This window comes from Apium graveolens, chromosome 7 (genome assembly GCF_009905375.1).
Source record: "Apium graveolens cultivar Ventura chromosome 7, ASM990537v1, whole genome shotgun sequence".
Classification (NCBI taxonomy): Eukaryota; Viridiplantae; Streptophyta; class Magnoliopsida; order Apiales; family Apiaceae; genus Apium; species Apium graveolens.
In genome coordinates, this window is record NC_133653.1 from 31429013 (window position 1) to 31442616 (window position 13604).

The 13604-nt window shown below is 35.5% G+C and overlaps 1 protein-coding gene across 4 annotated transcripts; it reads left to right on the top strand.

Annotated features, from left to right (window-relative positions):
- The first annotated feature begins 1832 nt into the window (after positions 1 to 1832).
- On the top strand, positions 1833 to 10101 carry LOC141671246 (protein TOPLESS-RELATED PROTEIN 2-like). Of its 4 annotated transcripts, none has more exons than XM_074477409.1 (26): positions 1833 to 1988; positions 2543 to 2869; positions 3121 to 3300; positions 3386 to 3499; positions 3589 to 3747; positions 3991 to 4168; positions 4238 to 4376; positions 4479 to 4591; positions 4721 to 4859; positions 4965 to 5074; positions 5175 to 5244; positions 5352 to 5425; positions 5532 to 5627; positions 5708 to 5803; positions 5961 to 6088; positions 6186 to 6420; positions 6514 to 6681; positions 6754 to 6855; positions 6984 to 7130; positions 7329 to 7439; positions 7525 to 7707; positions 7836 to 7964; positions 8471 to 8566; positions 8667 to 8852; positions 9208 to 9380; positions 9684 to 10101. In XM_074477409.1, exons 2-26 carry the CDS (start codon positions 2790 to 2792, stop codon positions 9895 to 9897), a joined length of 3420 nt encoding a protein of 1139 aa, XP_074333510.1. In that variant the 5' UTR covers positions 1833 to 1988; positions 2543 to 2789; the 3' UTR covers positions 9898 to 10101. The 4 variants fall into 4 exon arrangements, with proteins under 4 accessions (XP_074333510.1, XP_074333511.1, XP_074333512.1 ...); XM_074477410.1 differs by having other exon boundaries at positions 4482 to 4591; XM_074477411.1 differs by having other exon boundaries at positions 4250 to 4376.
- Positions 10102 to 13604: the final 3503 nt, after the last annotated feature.

Sequence of the window (13604 nt, forward strand, 5' to 3'; positions counted from 1 at the left end):
ATATTGCACTTAAAATCACAAAACCAATCAAACAATTAACAACTTAAAGACTTACCAAAATTATACTAACATGCAAAATAAACTTTGAAACTCAAGTATAAATGAAAAAGCTTGCTAATGATTTGTTCTTTATTTTGAAGTCAAAAGATTAGCACTTATGCATATATATGATTATTTAATTAACTTTTTACATTACTTAACTTGTTAGTCAAGACTTTTTTCAAATAAATTTTAAACTTTTCCTAGTATAATACTTGTCTTTTGATCAATTTTATTTAAATTTTTAAAAGAATACTGAGATTGTAGGTCAAATTTTTTTTTCATAAGAATACTAAAGGTAATTAAGATTTTTTAGAAGAATATTAAGATTCTAATTTTGACATCAATAGAAAGTTAGAAAATGATAATAAAGTGATTAATTTGGCTTCAAGAAAAAATTTAGGAGAATAATAAGATGGTCATCGAGTAAGAGAGTTATAAGGCAATCAAATTTTTTTAGTTAATTTCAGAAAAAGTGGAGTTTACGAGTATATTAGGTAATTAAGATATTCTCTTGTTATTGTTTTTCTGTTTACGAGTATATTAGGTAATTAAGATATTCTCTTGTTATTGTTTTTCTATTGTATTTGTACGAATTAGTTGTTAATGCTTTAATGAAAATATCTTTTAAGTGTTTTTTTTATCGTAGGTAACCCGCCGCTACCCTTCGGGTGCGCATTGGGTACACCCTTTAAGTATTTTTTTTATGCATTCATGAGTTTATTATTATGCTCCAACGATAACTACAATACATGTTAATATGTGTTGTAATAGTTGTCGAAATATCAATGCATATGTCTGTTACCACGCTCCAACCGTAAACTACCAAATTTTCAAATTTAAAAATTTGTAATAAAATTGAATGCATGAATTTAATGCATAAATTTGTTGCTTCAACGATAATCACAATATAGGTTGTTATAAATTATAATTGTCAAAATAATCAATAGGTATAATTGTTGTAACGTTCCAACCGTAAACCACATACATTACTACTAAATTATAAAATTCAATTTTTTTAATAAATTTCAATTCATAAATTCAATGCATGAATTTATTATTGTGTTCTAACGATAACCATAATACACATTGTGTTATTCGTCGAAATAATCAATGCATATATCTGTTATCACTCTCCAACCGTAAACCGTATACGTTACTGCCAAATTTCCAAATTGGAAAATCTCTAATTAATTTTAATGCTTGAATTCAATCATCGAGCGCTCCAGCGACCAACAAAATATGCACGGAGAAAGTCTACGTAATGATTAACACATATATCCACTACAACGCCCAACTGCAAACCAAAAATACGAATTGGTGACCTTACGTATATAATTTTCCTAAGTAATATGATATAACATTATATTAATTTTTAAATAAATAAGTTAGTTTATAATTTCATGTATTTATATAAAAATTTACGTAAAATTAATTTTTTAGTAAAAAACTCAAGCCTAGTTATATTATTTATTGAAATTAATTAATAAATTTTATGTTTATTTAAAATTAAATTAATTTTTTTTTTGACCTTAACATTATTCAAAGACAAGTCAAACAGGACCTAAATCTAAATCATTGTCAAAGGATAGTCATGACCAAAATCTTGAGCATTTACTATACCCACATTCTATAATTTGTCTGAAGTTGAAGTAGTAAATAATTTGGTGTGTTTAATGTTACAGTTAGGAGACAGCTCTGTAGTTTTAACATTCCCCAAATCACTAAAGACAGCAATACTGATGTGACTTGGAGAAAAGTGAGAGGCCCAAGACAAGAAGACTAGTATAAAAGGGATGTTTTAGACACAAACTTAAAGAAAACAACGTGTACTATCCATCTATACATACATTAGACATAAAAAGAGGTTTTTGTGTTGTGCTTCTTGTCTGAAAAAGAGGTGCTTTTCAAAGTAAAAACCCTAGCTTTCTTACTTGTGATGCTCCTAGGTATGGTTCTTTTTTTAATTCTCATCTTCGTTTACATGCAATTTGAATTCTGGGGTGTGGATCTGAAATGGGTTTTTGTTTTTCTTTGAATTTATGGTAATTTGTAGCAACCCCATTAGTTATGTTTCTTGTTTTTGTTCTTTTGATGTGGAAATGAGATATAGGTATGATCTTTGATGTTTTTATTGGTTAATGTGAATGGGTTTTGTTTGTTTCTTGTTTTTTATTGTTTTTGATTAATCTTTTGTTAATTTAAAGCTCATTTGATGAAAAGATTGAATTTTTTTCTTGGTTGATGTTAATTTTGATTTGATTTGTTTTTGTGTTATTGTGTGGTCTTCGGATATTTATGACGAGGGTTTGAAGGTTTTTGAATATATGTGCTTCATTTATGTGGCATTTTGTTTGGTAGTTACAGTTTAGTTTAATTACTTATAGAGAGATAATGAGATTTTTGAATTTATGGGCTCAATTTCTTCTGCATTTATTTGGTAGTTATGATATAAGCAGTTTTCAGTTATCTTGGATATTGATGTTTGATTATATGGATACAGGAACTGGATTCAAATTAGTACATTACTGGGGGAAGTGTTTGTATGTTTAATTTTGGAAGTTTGAAAGGACTTTTTCCGAAGCTTACAGAATTCAGAGTTTAGAGTGTGTTTTGGATAAAGTTACTTTCCAAGACGATCAGATAATTATATATATCTTTTATCAGTTTGTGTTTGTTCTCCACCCAGTAATTGTTGGTAATACTCTACTTTTGCACTGGAGCACTTCGGGATCCCGGGAGCAGGTACCATGTCATCTTTGAGTCGGGAATTAGTTTTCCTGATACTGCAATTCCTTGATGAGGAGAAATTCAAGGATACCGTTCATAAGTAAGTGTACTTCTGCATTTTTTTTTAAGGTTATTTCCTGTTATTAGTGCTTAGATAATGTGGTATAGTATCGATAAACTGTTCCAGAATTAGATTGTTTAAGTAGCTAGTCCATTCTCATCATTTGAAAAATGATAGACAGCCATTGACCGTGTCAGTAAATAAAACATCCGTTGAATTTAAGAATATTACTGTAATTTAAAAATAATGTTTATGATATTGAAAAGGGATCTGTTTTTGTTTTTGATTAGGCTGGAACATGAATCTGGCTTCTACTTCAATATGAAGTACTTTGACGAGCAAGTTCAAGCGGGCGAGTGGGATGAAGTTGAACGCTATTTATGTGGTTTTACGAAGGTTGAGGACAATCGCTACTCGATGAAGATTTTTTTCGAGATCAGGAAACAGAAATATCTAGAAGCTCTTGATAGGTGAATTCTTATTACTGATTCTTCCATCAGTCTGTTGACAGAGGCCAAGTTAATCTTTAACATAATGTTTGGTTTTTATTCTCAGGAATGACCGATCTAAAGCTGTTGAGATTCTTGTGAAGGATCTGAAGGTGTTCTCGTCTTTCAATGAAGAACTTTTTAAGGAAATCACTCAACTACTTGCTCTGGACAATTTCAGGTGTTAACCTTGTATTTGATACCTCTGTTTTTGAGATAAACCTTCTCTGATTCCTTTTCATTTTTATGTTATTTTTACTGGTTCAACAGGCAAAATGAGCAGCTCTCTAAGTATGGGGATACAAAATCAGCACGCAGCATTATGCTGGTTGAACTCAAAAAGCTTATAGAGGCGAATCCATTGTTTCGTGACAAACTCGCCTTTCCAACATTCAAAGCTTCACGGTTGCGGACATTAATTAACCAAAGGTCACAGGCCAGGCTCATATCATATCGTTTTCCTTTATATATGTTTTTCTATACAATATCGGATTGTCATTCTTTAGCTATAAAGTTTGTTGTTATAATTGCTTGAAAGAAAATGTTTTTTTTGCTAATTTGCTTGAAATAAAATGTTGAAACAATGAATTATGTATATATCAATGTGGTTTTCTTAACCTTATTGTTTTTTTCTTAACTTTCTTTCGTCTAATAGTAATTTATGAATTTCAGTCTAAATTGGCAGCATCAACTATGTAAAAATCCACGTCCAAACCCTGATATCAAAACACTTTTTATTGATCATGCTTGTGCTTCTAGCAATGGTGTTCGTGCTCCTCCACCTGTTAATAGTCCACTTTCTGGACCTGTTCCTAAAGCTGGGGTTTTCCCACCTCTTGGAGGTCATAACGTAAGTAAGCTAGAACTTTTTGTAATAAATTTAGGCATACTAATTGAGCCACTGATTAAGGAAATACAGTTTTGTGAACAGCCATTCCAGCCAATCGTATCTCCTTCTGCAAGTGCAATAGCAGGTTGGATGTCAACTCCCAGTCCTTCCATGCCTCATGTTGCTGTTGCGTCTGGTCCTTCTGGTCTTGTCCCGTCCACTGGTGCTGGTCAGTCTATTAAATTTTCACTTCGGACTTTAATTCTTTCCGAAGTTATTCTGTGTGTTTCATATATCTCTTGTTAATCGTAATATTCTACACCCATGTCAGCAGCTGCATTCCTGAAGCACCCTAGGACACCTCCTGGTGCTTCTGGATTAGAATACCAAATCGGTGATTCAGAGCACCTAATGAAGCGTATGCGCACTGGTCAATCTGATGAGGTATATATGAATTGATTTGGCTTTAGCAAAATATGAATATTCTTGTTGTTGCACAAGACTATTGCTCGATTTTGTAACTGAGTGTTATTTTTGGACTTCCGGTCTGACGTGCTCAATTTTGCTCTGTAGGTGGCCTTTTCTGGTCCAGCCCATCCTCCCATTATGTATTCAACTGACGATCTTCCGAAAACTGTTGTTCGGATCCTAAACCAAGGGTCCAATGTCATGAGCATGGATTTTCATCCACAGCACCAGACTGTTCTTCTAGGTCGGTTCTCGGTTGACCTCTATAATGTTGTAAACAAAAGTAAAAAAGATAAATGCTGATAACTGCTCTCCAAATCTGACGATGACTATCAAATTTTTGCTGTAGTTGGTACTAATGTTGGTGATATTAGCATCTGGGAAGTTGGATCTCGTGAAAGGTTAGTCCATAAACCATTCAAGGTGTGGGATTTGTCAGCTTGTTCAATGCCATTGCAGGTGAGAAATTAATACTCCTCGTCTTCTTTCCTTTAGTATATTGTACTTTGGTCTATAGGTTATGCCATCTAGTCTGATGATTTTCAACATCTATTTCCAGACTAATTTGGTAAAAGATGCAACAATATCCGTCAACCGGTGCATATGGGGCCCGGATGGATCTATACTCGGTAAAGCTAAATCCCTTGCTTACTAGTAACTTTTTTTTCTTCTCATTTAGATAGTATCTTATATAAAATGTTTTGGAATTATGTGTAATTTATTATCACCTCTGTAGGTGTTGCTTTTTCGAAGCATATAGTTCAAATTTATGCATACAATCAAGCAGGAGAACTGAGACAGCACTTAGAAGTAAACTCTAACTCTGATTATTAAATCATGCTGTTTTATATTTTCTTTTTTAAGAAAAGCTATATATCAGACATACAGACTAAGTTCATTTCTTTCTATGTTGTAGATTGATGCTCACATTGGTGGTGTAAATGATATTGCCTTCGCTCATCCCAATAAGCAACTGTGCATCGTAACATGTGGCGATGACAAGACAATTAAGGTATTTATGCACTGGGCATAAAATAATATTGTTCTTTGAGCTTGATAACCGATTTTGTAAAATGCATTTACATGTAATAGGTATGGGATGCTGTATCTGGTCGAAGACAGTTTATATTTGAGGGTCACGAGGCTCCTGTTTATTCCGTATGCCCTCACTTTAAAGAGAATATACAGGTACACACTAAAGTTTTGCTCTTTCCTTTGACTATAATTCAGATAAAATCTAAGCTGGCGAAGGCTGGTTTTGCAAACATGAATAGAATGTTTCTCCTTTGATTGCTTTGCTGGTTTGAAATCTGGTTTTCTTTCCCCTTCCTGTTGCATTTTGCAGTTTATCTTCTCCACTGCAATTGATGGGAAAATTAAAGCGTGGCTATATGATTGTTTGGGGTCTAGAGTGGATTATGATGCCCCTGGACACTGGTGCACCACAATGGCTTATAGTGCTGATGGAACGAGGTTTCTGACCCCTCTCTTTCTATCGCTAAAGAAAGGACAGTTTTGTTTCTGTCAATTTGTTGTCGGATTCTTATGTTATTATTCTCTTACTTTCTAGACTTTTCTCTTGTGGGACAAGCAAAGAAGGTGAATCCCACCTAGTTGAGTGGAATGAAAGTGAAGGAGCTATTAAAAGGACATACTCTGGTTTTAGGAAACGTTCATTGGGTGTTGTTCAGTTTGACACAACTAGGAACCGTTTCCTTGCTGCTGGTGATGAATTTCAGATAAAGTTTTGGGACATGGACAATAACAACATTCTGACAGTTATCGATGCTGATGGTGGATTGCCTGTCAGTACAGATATGATTAAACTTTTTTTTTTGCATGTTATTCAGTAGTTTTCTTTTTCCTCACATTTCAATCAATGTTTATATGGCATGCAGGCAAGTCCTAGATTGAGATTTAACAAGGAAGGCTCGTTACTGGCTGTAACAGCCAATGAGAATGCAATCAAGATTATTGCTAATTCAGATGGGCAACGCATGTTGAGGATGCTGGAGAGCAGAGCATTTGATGGATCTCGCGGTTTTCAAGAAGCAGTTAATATGAAGGTATATCTCCTTCTTTTATTTTCATTGTCATGAATTTGTGACGGAGTATCTTATTTTTTTTTTATTTCACAGCCTCCATTTGCCGGCTCCTTAGGTGCTAATGTTTCCAACCCTATACAACCAGTCCTGGAGCATTCCGAAAGAATGCAGACCCCATTATCCATTGGCAATCTTGTAAGTATTCCTCATTGTAGTCACTGTAATTCTCTTCATTTTGTTAGCTTAGAGTTTATATGTTTTGTTTTACTATGAATTGGATTAATTTTATTTTTTTTGCTATATATACAATGTACTTGTTACAGGCTTCTGCTGAGAGTAGCAAGATGGTGGATACTAAGCCAAAGATTTTGGACAGTGCTGACAAAATAATAGCTTGGAAGTTCCCTGATGTAACAGAACCAACTCAATTAAGGGCTATAAGGTTGTCTGATCCATTATCAGCTAGTAAGGTATGTCCTAGAAACATGCATTTGAAATAACACTATAAATTTCCAAATTTCATTCAAGATGACAGTCTCAAGTACTATTTCAATTCCATATTTTAATATTTGAATAATGTCCAGATATGGAATTTGTCATTCTTGCCTTGATATAGTTTCTGAGTTTTTTCTTGAACAATTATTAAACTGCCAATGGATGCACCATAGGTTATGCGGTTAATCTACACAAATTCTGGGATAGGTTTGCTTGCCCTTGCTTCGAATGCTGTTCATAAGCTTTGGAAATGGCAGCGTAGTGAACGTAATCCATCAGGAAAGGTTAGTATCATGATATTATAATTTGATGTTTTAAGTTTATATTTAGACCTTTGAGGATTGACTGCGTTCTCTTCTACTTGGCCAGTCTACAGCATCTATCATGCCACAGTTGTGGCAGCCATCAAACGGGGCTCCTATGTCTAATGATTTGAGTGAAGCTAAACCAGCTGAAGATTCAGCTGCATGCATTGCTTTATCAAAAAATGATTCTTATGTGATGTCTGCCTCGGGTGGGAAAGTGTCCTTGTTCAACATGATGACCTTCAAGGTCTGTTTCAAATGCAACGGTTTTCTTTCTCTTTCTGCTTTTTAGTTCACTTACGTAGTATCGGATTACTCGATGTTCAACGTTTGTTATAAATAACTCAAATATCTAAAAATGACTCATTTCTCCAGGTCATGACAACATTTATGCCCCCTCCTCCAGCAGCCACCTATCTAGCTTTTCATCCGCAAGACAACAATATTATTGCCATTGGAATGGATGATTCTACTATTCAAATATACAATGTTAGGGTTGACGAGGTAAATAACCCTTTCCTGTGTCATGTCAAGAGCCTTTTATGTCTTGTTTGGAGAAAATGTAACTAAAGAATAGTATATTTTATCAGAATCTTATGGACACAATTCCTTTATTTTGTTCTGTGAAGTAAGAGAATTTCCTTAAGTTTCCTTTTTTTTTTCTTCATTTCTTTACCCACACACTGAGACAGGTAATGAAATAGTTGCTGGATCAGAGTTTGTTGCAATATACCACTTTATCTCTTTAGGGAACAGTTATGATTTCAAATGTCGAGTAAGCAACGCCATTGAAAGTAAATAGGACGAGTAGTTGTAGATATAGTACTAGATGGTACTCAAAGTGTTTTTATTTATAACATGAGGTTTCCTGGTATCATTGTCTAATATATTGTTGCTATTTTGACATGCAAATGAGTTGATCCTTATTTCTGTCTTTAACCTCTTCCAGCATTCGTGTTATTAACTCCCAAAACTATACCATGACTCTATATACTTTAACGAGTTTTCAGGTCAAAATCAAACTGAAGGGTCATCAGAAACCAATCACAGGGCTTGCATTTTCACAGGCACTGAATGTCCTGGTATCTTCTGGATCTGATGCACAGGCAAGTGGTAGAGATTAGAAAGCTGATTTAAGCATTTAATTCTCAAAATAAAATGCATAAATGTAAGTTCTAATAGTATAATTGTTTGTTTGGACTAAAGCTATGTGTTTGGAACATCGATGGGTGGGAAAAGAGAATTTCTCGGCCGATACAAACACCATCTGGTCACTCAGCTCCCCTGGCCGGGGAAACTAGAGTTCAGTTCCATAATGATCAAACTCATCTACTGGTGGTTCATGAAAGCCAAATTGGAATATATGATAGCCAACTTGAGTGCTTGCGACTGGTAAGCGAACTTACCTTGCAGCTCTTATCTTGTGAATTTGACTCTGGTCTGTCAGTTGTTAAGATATGAAATTTCTCTCTACAGAAATATATGTAATATCTTGCTTTTTTGCTGTTGATACGTCCAGTTCTGTTCTCCTGTCTGTATTTTGTTATTTTATTTTTTCCTAATCATCTTCCAGACTTATATCAGTATTTCAGTATGTACAAATCAAATAATGTTCTAACTATCTGCTGGTTCGCAATTCCTAGCGCGATGTCTGCTTGCAGTTGTATAAGATTAGAAATTATTTACCATTTTGATTTTTCCTTTTCAAACTTAAACTTTAAGTTCCTAATACCATAAACTATTGCAGTGGTCTCCCAGAGACTCCCTTTCTGCTGCCATATCTAGCGCTATATACTCATGCGATGGTCTGCTGATATTTGTTGGATTTTCGGATGGAGCTATTGGAATTTTTGATGTGGACGGTTTGAGGCTTCGATGTCGAATAGCATCCTCTGCTTATATAGGTTCTTCAGTGTCCAGGTATGCCTAAGATTATAATCTTACTTGGTGTCCTTTACACTTTTAGTATATTGCACTTTTTAAAACTATTGGTGTGTTGGCGTCGATGTGATTCTTTTAGTCTTCTTCTGGACTTTTTAGTTTAATGTAAATAGTGAAAAAGTTGAGAGAGATGTATTACTCCTTACGATTTCAAGTTTATTATACTCTCCCTGCATTCGTGCCCATTTTGTGACCTCGGTCTAGATGATTTCACAAGTATTGATTGTTGATATGTGGGACTATGTTTTATAAAAAGATTGACAATGTTTTCTAATTCTGCAGCAATAGCAGTGCCTTCCCCGTGGTGATTGCAGCACATCCAAATGATTCTAACCAGTTTGCGCTCGGAATGACGGATGGTTCAGTTCATGTCATTGAGCCATCAGATGGAGAACCAAAGTGGGGTGGACCAGTCCCCCAAGAAAATGGATCCCTGCCTTCCATTCCCTCAAATTCAGCCTTAAATAGTCAGCCTTCTGAAACGCCCTCTAGGTGAAATTGTAAAACCCAAGTGTAATTGATGTAGCGGACAGCTATGTCAGTAATCCTTTTCTTTTAAGCTTTATATGTTCATTTAGCCAGTTAGTTTATGTACTAATAGACCGGAACTCAATCCGGTTGAGTTTACCTTTATAGTAAAAATTTTGTAGGTGTAAAATGTTGGTTTCTTAATTTTACAGTTTCATAGGATTCCCTTTACCATTTTAGCTTAATAGTGCAAATGAGCAAAAATGATTGCGAAATTATGCTTCTAACAAAAAGTAGAGCTTTTGTAAGGTTTGCACTTGCTCAACTATGCTTGTTTTGAAGTGAACTTCACAGCTATGATGCAATCAGTATGCAAATATAAACATGTAGGAGATATGCAGCTGTGTTGGCGCTAAACATTATAACTTAAACTTGAGTTGAGAGATCCCAACGTTTAAGATAGCCATGCCAACTTTGGAAATGAGTGGTTTCAAAGATTTGAACCAACAGTTTGGTGGTCAAAATTCCATCAGTACATTTTGTTAGTATGTGTGGAAAATAAATACACCTCCTAATCACTGTCCTCACACACAGTCTATTTTATTGATTTTGATTTAGATACATTCAAGAGGACCACTTATTGGCTACTTGGTTAAACCTGCTGCCTGCTTGACCTTGTGAAGTCATCTGCTGGAGACAAAACATATTGAATAGTCATACACATTCTGGATATCCACTGCCAGAACTTCACTACTGCTGCATTTGCTCATCTTTATTGTCCACCCATGATTTTCAACTTTCTTCTATTCCATATCCTCTTAGTTTTTGTATTTGGAACATCAACAACATTCGTATTTTCATTTTCAAGCAATGTCACTGATGAACAGGCTTTGCTTTCTTTTAAGTATTCAATAACTAAGGACCCAACGGGTGTGCTACACTCATGGAACAATTCCATCCACTTCTGTCTTTGGACGGGCGTTTCATGTAGCCGAAGACGACAGAGGGTAACATTACTTAACCTCTCCTCACTACACTTGGTGAGAACACTGTCACCTCGCATTGGAAATTTGTCCTTTCTCAGGGGTATTTACCTCGATCAAAACAGCTTTCATGGCCCAATCCCGAATGAAATTGGCCGACTATTTCGCCTACAATATCTTTCTCTGGGAAGCAACTCATTTGAAGGCGGATTTTCAGCCAATTTGAGTCGTTGTAAAGATATCAGATCCATCAGTTTGTATGACAATTATCTTGATGGAGAATTAGCTATTGACTTTTCTTGGTCTAAGCTTTATAGGTTTTCTGTTACAAACAATCATTTTAGTGGATTACTTCCAGCTTCAATAGGGAATATAACATTGCTTTGTTATCTTAATCTAAACAGTAACAATCTAAGGGGCAGCATCCCAAATGAAATTAGTCAGCTGCTTCGCCTACAATATCTTCATTTGGCCTCCAATTCTTTTCAGGGTGTATTTCCTGTCAATTTAAGTCACTGTGTTGATCTTGGAAACATCAGTATGTTCGCCAACAATCTTGAAGGGGAACTACCCACTTATTCTGCTTCTTGGCCTAAACTTGAAGTGTTTTTACTTGGAAGAAATCATTTTACCGGATCAATTCCACCGTCAATAAGGAATATATCATCTCTGCGTATGCTTCATTTAGGTGAAAATAATTTAGTGGGGGAGATACCTTTTGAATTTTCTCATCTTGCAAAACTAGAGATTCTTGAATTGTCGCATAACAGATTGTCCGGTATGGTTCCCCAACAACTTTACAACAAATCCTTCCTCTATGCTCTTGGTATTGTCCAGAATGAGCTACAAGGAACGCTCCCATCATATTTGGGTTTCACTCTTCCTAAGCTGCAAAGGTTCCATGTTGGTGTAAACAGATTTTCGGGACCGCTTCCACCATCTATAGTTAATGCATCCAATTTGGTTAGATTTGATATAATGGAAAACAATATTACAGGGCCTATACCAAATAATTTGGGTAGCCTTCCTAATATACAACTTCTAGGTCTGGGTTATAATCCACTTGCAGAGAATATGCAACCTGATGACTTGAGTTTCTTCAATTCTTTGGTCAATTGTACCCATCTAGGGGAATTGGGGTTAGATTGGACTAATTTAAGAGGGCAGCTCCCGAATTCAATTGTAAATCTCTCCACCAGTATGGAGGAACTATATCTGGGCGGAAACCAGATATACGGAAGCATACCTCGTGAAATTGGAAAACTTGTGAACCTGAGAGTACTAGATTTGAGCGACAATTTGATAAACTGGACCATTCCAGAATCAGTTGGAGAGCTATCAACGTTAGGACAACTTGATTTGAGTAAAAATAACATTTCAGGATCAGTTGCAACTCTCATCGGCAACTTTACTCAATTAGTTGGTCTTTATTTGTTGAATAATATGCTCCAAGGAAGCCTACCTACTCAACTGTTTAACATCTCAACTTTACAGCGTTTGCACCTTGCTAACAACAAGCTTAGCGGTGTAATACCTGATGAAATTGTGTTTTCTTCCCAGTGTCTATCCCTTAATTTGTCCCAGAATCTATTCACCGGCCCACTTCCATCAAACATTGGTAGCTTCAAACAATTGGTTAAACTTGATTTTTCGTATAACAAACTAACAGGTGATCTACCGGCTACCCTGGGTGTGTGTGATGTTGGAGAAGCTATATATTGTAGGAAACCATTTTCAAGGTCAAATTCCGTTCTCTTTCAAAGCTTTGAAAAATCTTGCATTTCTAGATCTTTCGAACAATAATATTTCTGGGAGTATTCCAAGTTTTTTTGATGGGTTCCATTTAAAATTTCTCAACCTGTCAAACAACAAGCTTGGAGGACGAATTTTAGAAAAAGGTCTCTTTTCAAACATCAGTGCTTTTTCGATCATTGGAAATCTGGAGCTCTGTGGAGGTATTCAAGCGTTGCATTTGCGTGCTTGTCCTCTAAAAGTCTCGAGGAATAAGAAAAAAGCATTTTCCATTGAAATGATACTCATCGTTGTCCTTGTACCCCTGAGTATCTTGTTAGCATGTCTTGCTTTGATTGTCTATCAACGTCAAAGTTCCAAGAAGTTGAATGACCCCCTCCCACTGTTAAAGGATAGCCAATATCCCAAACTTTCATACCAAGACCTTTTACTTGCAACAAATGGGTTTTTTCCAAACAATTTGTTCGGCGAAGAAAGATACGGTTCTGTATACAAAGGAGTTCTGGAACCAGTGGAACTTATAGTTGCTGTGAAGGTACTGAACGTTGAAGTACGTGGAGCAAACAAAAGTTTTTTGGCAGAGTGTGAAACGTTGAGGAACATTCGTCACCGGAATCTTATCAAGATCATCACAACATGCTCTAGCATTGATCATAAGGGAAATGACTTCAGGGCATTGGTTTTTGAGTTCATGACTAATGGGAGTTTGGACAGTTGGTTGCATCCAAGTCCTCATCATCATCAAGGAAATGAAAGAAATTTAACTCTACTCCAAAGAATAAATATTGCCATTGATGTTGCAGTAGGAGTCGATTATCTACATCATCATACTCATGCAAGTATCATTCATTCTGACATAAAGCCAAGTAACATTCTTCTTGATAAGGATTTCGTTGCTCATATTGGTGATTTTGGTTTGGCAAGGTTTTCTTTTGCTACAAGTGATGTCAATCAAGCACAAATGAGCTCAACTGGCGTACGGGGAACAGTTGGATATGTT

Coding starts and splice junctions, on each gene's coding strand:
- LOC141671246 (XM_074477409.1), top strand. CDS start 2,790: ATGTCATCTTTGAGTCGGGAATTAGTTTTCCTGATACTGCAATTCCTT. Junction 6,421..6,513: donor ATGCTGATGGTGGATTGCCT/GTCAGTACAGAT, acceptor TATGGCATGCAG/GCAAGTCCTAGATTGAGATT. Junction 6,856..6,983: donor CATTATCCATTGGCAATCTT/GTAAGTATTCCT, acceptor TACTTGTTACAG/GCTTCTGCTGAGAGTAGCAA.